Raw genomic sequence first — 9,230 nt, 5'->3', positions numbered from 1 at the left:
CATCATTTATTTCACTTAAGCCTCTTAAACTTTCTAGTTTTTAATTTCAATTTTACTTTCATTTCCTCATTGTCATAGAAAGCAAGAAAAGCAAAACCCGTTATATAGGTAGTCATGCAAAATAATTAGCCCGCGTTAGCCAGACGGCACAAAATAAAATTTAATAAAAAGCCGTGGGGTGGGGGAAGCGCAGGCATTTTTCAGCAATTTCCCCTTATTCGCTTCCGAAAGCAGGATCCTGTGGTCAGCAGCTTTATTTGCAAACTCTTTTTTTTTTTCCGTCTTTTCAAATTTTCCCGGTCTTCAGGATGGCCGGAAACTTCCTTGACTGCTACTTGGGGCTGGTCCTTGGGACCAGCAAGCGCGCGCGGCAAGGCCCGGCTCGGCGATTGTGATTGGCTGCTTTTGCTATTTTTTTTTTTTTTTTTTTTTTTAAGCAGGCTCTTTTAGTAACGCCCACTCGTTCTTCCCCGGAAGTGTTCTGTTATCCTGGAACTGTGAGCGTCCGGACGTTCTCCCCTAGAACCTTCAGCTCGTCTCGCGTTTCCTCCCCTACGCCCTTACTCGCAGGTTGGTTACTAGACTTAGGTGTCAGCTTCCCCTGCAATGCTCCGTTTAAAGGGATTCAAGTGCACTTTACAGACTTGTTAAATGGCACGAGTTTCTGTCGGTTTGTCCGTTTGGGAGGGTTTTTTTAATTTTAATTTTTTTTTTTTTTTTTTTTTTTTGCATCACTTAAAGTTGTGAATCTTGCTCAAGACTAAGTAAAATATGTTGAGACTAGTGCTTAAAAAAGCCAAGTGTCGTGACTGATTGATACAGTTTCAAGCGTCAGAAATGAAAGTATGTTGCGGGCGGATTGGGTAATGCTCGCATTTAAAAAAAAAAAAAAAACTACCTAAGGCTGTTTGCAGACTATATTCTCCAGGCGTGTGTGTGTGTGTGTGTGTGTGTGTGTGTGTGTGCAGGTATTTCCAGACATTTTCTAGGCACGATGTGTGTGTTGTGTACGGGCTATTTCAGATGATGTTCTTCAGACAGGTGTGTGTGTGTGTATACACAGGTATATTTAACTGAAGATTCTTGCATCCGTGAATAAGTAAAAGGGGAAAGAGAGGCCTGCAAGATGGATTCCGGCCTCATTAAATTCAGAGCAAGTAAAGTAGGAGCTGGGTTGCTGCTGGGGAATTTTAGCCTCATTATCTAAAATTTAAAAAAAAATTCTCTCTCCCTCCTCCCTCCCCCTCTCTACCTCTCTCCTTCCTTCTCTCTCCCTCCCTCTCTCCTTCCCTCCTTCTCTCTCTCTTCCCTTCCCCTCCCTCCCTCAGTCCTTCCCTCCCTTCCTCCTTCTCTCTGTCCCTCCGTCCTTTCCTTTCTCTCTCTGCCTCCCTCCCTCTCACTCTCCCTCCCTCCTTTTTTCCCTCCCTCTCTTCTTCTCTCCCTCCCTACCTCCCTCCTTCCTTCTTTCCTTCCCTCCGTCTCTCTCTCCTTTCCTCTCTCCCTCCCTCCCTCTCTCTCCTTTTCTCCTCCCTCCCTCCTTCCCTCTCACTTTTTCTCCTCCCCCTCCCTTCTTCCCTCTCTCCCTCACCCCCTTTCTCTCTCTCACTTAGAAGTTAATTTAAACCTTCACTTAAGCGCAGGGGTCCTCAAACTACGGCCCGCGGGCCAGATGCGGCAGCTGAGGACGATTATCCCCCTCACCCAGGGCTATTTAAAGGCCCACAAAACAAAGTTTTTATTTTCACTATAGTCAGGCCCTCCAACACTCTGAGAGACAGTGAACTGGCCCCCTATTTGAAAAGTTTGAAGACCCCTGACTTAAGGTATGCAGGGGTTGTAATCTTTTGGTGGAGGAGTTCACAGTGAAGGAAACTAGAGGTCTGTGTGTTCATTGTCTTTGCTAGGTGCTGAGAGTAAAAGATAAACAAGGCAGGATCTGTATCTTATATATTAAAAAATGAAATAAATGTTTCTTATCTTCATATTAGAAGGACAGATAGGAGAAGGAGAAAGAGGAGCCTAGAAGTACAAACCCAGAAAATGGACAGACAGCTTGAGGATTTTTTTTTTCTTAAGATCAAGGGGCAAAGGAGGCCAGAGGCTTTCCTTTCAAATTTTGGCTTTTAACTTGACAGAAGGAAAAGTTGCCAGAATTTATACACATGTTAAGCTCAGTTTTCAATAGGCAATAACTCTTTCTAGGCAAAGCATTAGTGCATTTATCATGGGTCCCCAAAATGTTAGGACTTTCCTTCAGTCATGTAGAGCAATATATTGCCAGAACCAATATTAGTACCTACATCTCTTGAATTATAGTAATGGTACTTTTCTGAGTACTAAAGGATGCTTGAGACAAAGCTACATTCACAAAGACCAAAACTGTTTCATTTTTATCTTTATATCACCAGAGAGTAAGTTGTATACTTAAATATTTGAAATAAAAGAAGGAAGCAATGTTCTGCCACCACACCCCATCTAAGAGTTTTGGGGGGCTTTCCCCTAGCCTATAAGTATTTCTTCTTTAGTTAGGACTCTGTCAGTGACATGCCAAGAAAACAAAATTTTAAGAATACATTATTATCACTTATCCCAGCTTTCATGAAGATGCTATAGATTATTTTTATGGTGTCACATATTTCACTTGCCCTGATTCAAGTGCAAATTCTGACTGAAGTGTTCAAGGCCAATTCTTGCTGTATTTATATTCTTTTAAATCTGGTTTTCTCTCATTACCAATCATCTCCCAATTGATAGGAAGAATCATTTTAGAAATGAAATCCATCATAACACATACTTAAGGAGCAAAATGAAACTCTGAGAAAACAGGAATTTTAAAGAGCATATGAAAAATATTTTCAATTCTTCCTACCTAGTCTATTGTCTGCCTCACTCTGAGATACTAGGCATTATTGACACTCCACCCAAAACTTGTATCCTTCTTTTCAGACAATCCACAACCACAGTTAAGTATTTTCTGAGAAACATACTCAGAGGCATTTACTGATTGGGTGTTTTCTCAGTCAAAATGAGACCTATTGATGTTAAAAGATCTGGGCTTAAACAGGTTAAGGTCTTCCACTAATCCAGGGTCATCTCTAGTCATCCTAATCTATTTCTTGTCACTGGACCCAGATGGCTTTGGAGGAGAAAATGAGCCTGGGTGACTTTGCACAGCCTTCTGTCACTTAAATACATGTCATGGCATCACCTCTATGATCTCATCTTCTTCAAGAACGAAGGACAAACAACAATAGCAGCTTATTTAGCAAAGCTTCCAGGACATATAAATAAGTATTTGTCAATTAGTTGACAACTACTTTTTTTCGTAAAGGAAGATTTTTTTGTCAGTGAACTACTATTTTTCTGTTATCAGGATGGCTCTGGACTGGATTGGCTTTGGCTATGCAGCACTGGTTGCTTCTGGTGGAATAATTGGCTATGCAAAAGCAGGTATGCTCTGATTCTTATAAATCTTGTCTAACTGGTGATTGACCACTTTGTTTTTAATGGTAATTTATTTTTACATTTTGAGTTGCAAATTCTCTCCCTCTGATTAGCCCCTTCCCACTCTAAGAAGGCAAGCAATAATATATCAATTATGCGTGTAAAGTATGTAAAATGTATTCCCATATCAGCCATGCTGCAAAAAAATTTAAAAAATTAAAAAAATATGCTTCAATTTGTACTCAGAATTCATTAGTTCTTTTTCTGGACATAAATATTTTTCATTACAGCTCCTTTGGAATTGTCTTGGATCATTGTATGGATTAGAGTAGTTAAATTTTTCATAGTTGATTGTCATTAGTGATTGGCCATTTTGAAGGATGAGTAATTGATGTATTATAACAAATTTTTTGTTTTGGTTATATTTTCACTTAAACCACATGAATGGCTTGAGAGAGAGGGGCCATAGGCCTAGGATCACAATTAAACTAGAGTTTAGATATCATTTAGTACAGCTTATAGATGAGGAAACTGAGGCCCAGAGAGATGAACTGACTTATGTGAGCCAAAATTTAAACTCCAGTCCCCTAATTTCACACTTAATGTTATTTCTGCTGTAGCAATTACATAAATATAGCTCACTATTGTTTTTTAAAAGGTTATCCAGTGTATCAGTAAAATAGCTTGCTTCTGATTTTGTAATTTTTCATTGTTATCTTTACTTTATACAAATGGCTAAGACAGAGGCCCAAGGCATGGGACCTCAATGCCAAATAGTTATCATCCCATACTCATAAAGCTAGAAGGGATCTTGCTGTGAGTGCCCAAGGAAGTGTATTCGGCCAGCATCCTTGCACATTTCTGGAAAGTGAATTTTTCAGCACACACTTCTCTCCATCCCCAAATTTTCATCCTTGTAAACTTTATTATAGGCTTATAAATTTAGAATTTGAAAGGGACCTGAAAGATAGAGTTTAACTATTTTTTCAAGTAAGGAAATGAACTATAATAGTTGTTTGAGTTATTTAAGGTCACAGAGCTGGTGAGTGTATGAGGTGGAATTTGAACCATGGTCTTCCTGTACCTCCAGGTAGTGTATTCCATCCACTATACTAGTGTCTAGTTGTTTTCCTGCTTCCTTGAATACAATGCAATTTAGACTTTGAAAGAATTCACTGGAGATTCTCAGTGATTATTATTTCTTGGCAGCTATTCTGTATAGTGTTTCTTTCTTCCTCTCACCTTCCCCTCCTTGCTCCCTTCTCTTTCTCCCTTTTCTCCTTTCCTTCCTGCCTTCTCTCTCTCCCTTTTTTTCCTTCCTCCTTCCTTTTTTCCTTCCTTTTTTCTTCCTTCTTCCCTCCCTCCTTTTCTCCTTTCTTCTTTCCTCCCTCCTTTCCTCTCTCCCTTCCTTTTCTTGATACTAGTTTCATCACTTCTTCCCTTTTAACTTTTCCCCCTTTTTTCTCCTCTTTCCTCAGAGACTAGTTGGATCATACTTCTTTTTTGATGTTTCTCATCATACTAAAGGTAATTTTAGTAAGGGCAGGCTACCTGTGGCTCACAGTGAGAAGTAACTAATGTGGGTCTGATTTGTTCTAGGAAGTGTCCCATCCCTGGCTGCTGGTCTTCTCTTTGGTGGTTTGGCAGGCCTTGGAGCTTATCAGCTATCTCAGGATCCCAAGAACATTTGGGTTTCCCTAGGTAAGTATTCTTTTGGATTTACCAACTGGGAAACAGTGTTAGCTTGAGGGTTTTGGAGTGGGATTTAGTGATTCATTATATTTATAGACACTTTTCCTGTTTGAAAGGCAGTAGTTTAGAGTGAACAAAGAACTGACCTTATTAGTTAGGAAGACTTGGATTAAAGGACTAAAGGACTTTCTCTGATATAATACTAGCTGTATGACTTAGAATAAGTCAAGGAACCTCTGTGTATCTGGACAGCTCTAAGACTAGGTGTTGCTCTATAGCTGTATAAAGTTTCCCTATTGGTCATTCTGTATTTCATAGATGATCCATATGAAGTCACAGATCCAGAATGTGAAAAAAATTCCAATTGTTTGCAACTCTGTTCATGTTCAGAAAAAGTTAAATATAGAGCATAATTTATTGTTATATATATTTGCATAGTTATGATTTAGATTTTCTTACTGAAATGAGTGTGTAAAATTACTGAGGACAATAGAGATTACACTCAGACCTATTAGCTTCAGCATTGACAATGGGGGAAAGCAAAACCAAGTAAACATATTCTAATTGCCAAGTGCCATGTGTGTGATGCAGATAATTCTCTGGGAACCAGTGGAAGGAGAGGGCACTTATAGCTGCCTTGATCAAAGAAGACTGTGGATGATTCACAGGATTTCATCCTTATTTCATTCAATCCCAAACTTGTTGTTTTTCAGTCATTTTTCAAGCACTTCCAACTCATTGTGAGTTGGATCCCCCATGTGGGATTTTTCTGACAAAGATATTAGAGTATCTAGGCCATTTTCTGTTCCAGCTTATTTTAAATATGAGGAAACTGAGTCAAAATTGGTTAAATGCATGTCTGAGGCCAGATTTGAACACAGTAAGATAAATCTTCCTGACTTAAGGATCAGTTCTCTATCCACTATGTTACCTAGCTACCACTTAAAGATATACTGTCTTTTTTTTTTTTTTTTTTAATATTTTCCATCAGTGGCATCAGGAACTCTAACTGGCATCATGGGAATGAGATTCTACAACTCTGGAAAATTCATGCCAGCAGGCTTAATTTCGGGGGCCAGGTATTGTCCAAAAATGTTTCTGTTTCATTTAGTCTAAGTAGAGATTATTTATGGTGGCAATTTATTTGTTGCCTAAAATAATTGTTGTTTCATTATTTGTTTCAGTGTAGCAAAGAAAGAAGCATATATGTGTTAAATTTATACACATGTGCCTAAAGACAAAGCCCTCTAAAGCAGGGGCAGCTATAGATGGTAATTTAATGATAACATTTATAAACCTGCCTTCTGTGATAGAAAAGCCTGAAGCAGAAAGGGAGGATTACATCATACCTAAAGGGACAGCCCAGGTGATCAAGCAAGCTTGGGGAGAATGGCTTACACCAGGTTTCCTATCCATTCCCTTCCCACTCCTTTTCATTGCCAAGGTCTAAAGTTATTTGTTGGGCTGTCTACAAAGGGCAAACTTAGGTAGAAAGTTGTTTATTGTTATTCATCCATCATTCTCAAAGAGATCCAATGACATCAGGAGGATGTTGTCTTGACTTGCAAGTGAACTGGATTTAAGTGAGGCAAAACTGTATAAAGTCATTGGCCCCACTCTCTCCTCCAGAATCATTGAAGTCCAGTAGCAAGACAGAGGTGAGGACCATTGGTGATGGTCCTGATGGCCCCAGGGGCAGTGGGAGACTTGGCCTTTTTTAACCTAAGGTCCTAAAGCTCCGTTTGTCTGAGTCCAAGCCCATTAAATAATTAAAAGCTAGGTAAGAATTGAAGCAAACAGTGGGCTGGTTAGACCTTAAAAGAATCAATCTGGGAGGGGAAGACCCTCATAGTTTCTGGCCAGAACAGTAACAATTACTACTATCAAAGCACCTTTACTAATATATACTATGCCACTTATCCATACAAATGTCCTTTGTTTAGTAGAAACTTTTCTCTAAGTTTTGATTAAATTCCATTTATTCCATTGATTTCCATTATAAAACCACTGCATTCCATTTTAAAGTAATTTTATTAGTTTATAAATTAAATTAAATCTTTAGCTTGTAATTAAAAATCAACCTTAAAACTGTACCAGGCCTCTTAAAAACATCACATACCAAGAGTAAAAATGACTGCTGAGATATTAACAATGCCCAGAATTTTAGGGGATTAATTGCTATATTCAGAAAAAAAAAATCACAAAATTTTTAAAAATGGAGAATGGAATATGGCACTTCCTCTCCTCACCTCATCTTGAAGTTTCTACTTTAGATTTGATAATCTCTAAAGTTTTAGTAATTTGATTTTTTTTCCCACTTTGAATCCATTTCCAACTTTAAAACTGTCCATTATTTTACTTTCGTTATACTCTATCACTTAAGTTTACTGGCAGGGGTCCCTCCCGGTGTCTTACTTTCACAAGGCTCTTTTCCTTAAAATGGATGTGATTAAACATTTCCCTGAATGTGAAATTCTGTTAAGCCTCTTTGCTGACATGTTATGTTAAGCTTTGCTTGAAATTAGTGGAGGTTTTTTTTGTTAGGCAGAAATGTTCATTTTGACAGTATAAGAAAGTCTGACATGAGTATCTCTGAGGGGAGATAGAGATAAGAGTTTCATGTTACATTTTAGTATGTAGACTCCAAGTGTTTATACTAACATGATCTACTATTATAAATGTTGTTCTAAGAGTCAATTAAAAATTCAACTAGGTACTGTAATCAGGAAGAAGTTATCAGGTCTCACAAAATAGATAAGGCATGTCTGTTTTAACTTGTTTTGTATTTCCTTTTAATAGTCTCTTGATGGTTGGAAGACTTGGTCTAAAAATGTTGGATAAGCCCCGGCAAGCATAATTAAAATCTGAATTAAATTGATACGAGATCAAGAATTTCAGAAACTTCCAGCACTTGAGTGTATGAGCAGAGGACCTGAGCATGTGTACATATCCTGATATTTTTGGAGATTGTTTTTTAAACCAAAGCAGCACTGAATTTTGCTATCTATAGAGGGACCCAATAATTGATGGGTCACAATCTCATCTCATATTGGGTTGCCATCGTTAATTGTTTGATCCAGTCTTCGGTTGTCTCCAAAGAAGTGATAATGGGTTTCACCATCTTGTGATAAGTGAAATATTTTGTACCAGTTGCAGGAGCTGTCTACTATATCACAAAGAGCCATATTATGAAAGGAAGATTATGAAGAATTTGTATTTCCGTAATGTTTAATTATTCCCAATTATACATGCTTGATTCAGAAATTAAAATGTTTTATGAAATCATATTCTGGTACCTCATATCTGCAGTTGAGCAGTTTCTTCACCGATCATCTCCTGAGTTCAGTTCTTCCTTACACTTTATTTGCAGGTACACTGTAATGATGGGTTCTGAGCTACCTTGAGAGCTGAGAAGCAAGCAGGGGAGTTTTGTCAAGACTTAGAAGGGAGAGAAATTTCTCATTTGAATGAATGCTGAGACTATGAAAACTGTACTACAAATGGGGGCTCAGTTATGTGGAGCATTGACATGGGGTTGGCCATCTGTGTCACACGTCTGTGCTTTAAGTGACTGCAACTTGGAAAGCTTAAACTCTATATGGGAACTAAGATCCACATTAGCACCAGTTCTGTGCTACATCTAACAGACCATATTATGCTAAGGGTTTTAAATATTTTTAGAAGGCAATCCTGAGAAATATCCAATGGTGGCCAATAGTTGATTGAAGGATTTGACAACTAAGTTTAGAGAACTGACAAAAAGGGTTAGAAGTAAAGCTATCAGACACACACTAAGTGGGCAATGACCACAATCATTTCTATTTTAGATTTGAAACTTTGGAAAAATTTAAAAATACTGATCTCTTAGGCCTTGAAAAACTAAATTATACACATACACATGTATATATACATATATATGTATACACACACATATTTAGAATTTTGAACAATGTGGTTCCCTTTACTGAAGATGGGAAGTCTGGTCTCCATTTGTAGTCTCGTCATTGACTTACCCATTGGTACTTAAGTTGTACTCCTATATTGTGGATGTATTCTACTTTACTAGTAATCTGGATATTTCCACTGTGTTTAGG

General features: G+C 38.1%; 1 protein-coding gene across 1 annotated transcript; it reads left to right on the top strand.

The window, feature by feature from the left end:
• The first annotated feature begins 471 nt into the window (after positions 1-471).
• LOC127544177 (transmembrane protein 14C-like) lies at positions 472-8,421 on the top strand. The gene is made up of 5 exons (XM_051970698.1): positions 472-570; positions 3,374-3,450; positions 5,044-5,145; positions 6,128-6,215; positions 7,936-8,421. Exons 2-5 carry the CDS (start codon positions 3,375-3,377, stop codon positions 7,991-7,993), a joined length of 324 nt encoding a protein of 107 aa, XP_051826658.1. The 5' UTR covers positions 472-570; position 3,374; the 3' UTR covers positions 7,994-8,421.
• The last annotated feature ends 809 nt before the right edge of the window (positions 8,422-9,230 follow it).

Source organism: Antechinus flavipes, chromosome 1 (genome assembly GCF_016432865.1).
Source record: "Antechinus flavipes isolate AdamAnt ecotype Samford, QLD, Australia chromosome 1, AdamAnt_v2, whole genome shotgun sequence".
Lineage (NCBI taxonomy): Eukaryota > Metazoa > Chordata > Mammalia > Dasyuromorphia > Dasyuridae > Antechinus > Antechinus flavipes.
This window is presented reverse-complemented; position numbering and strand designations above follow the sequence as displayed.

Bases quoted from the DNA above. Each gene is read 5' to 3' on its own strand.
- LOC127544177 (XM_051970698.1), top strand. From the start codon at position 3,375: ATGGCTCTGGACTGGATTGGCTTTGGCTATGCAGCACTGGTTGCTTCT. The intron at 3,451-5,043 runs GTATGCTCTGAT...GATTTGTTCTAG, and splicing joins AATTGGCTATGCAAAAGCAG to GAAGTGTCCCATCCCTGGCT. The intron at 5,146-6,127 runs GTAAGTATTCTT...ATTTTCCATCAG, and splicing joins GAACATTTGGGTTTCCCTAG to TGGCATCAGGAACTCTAACT.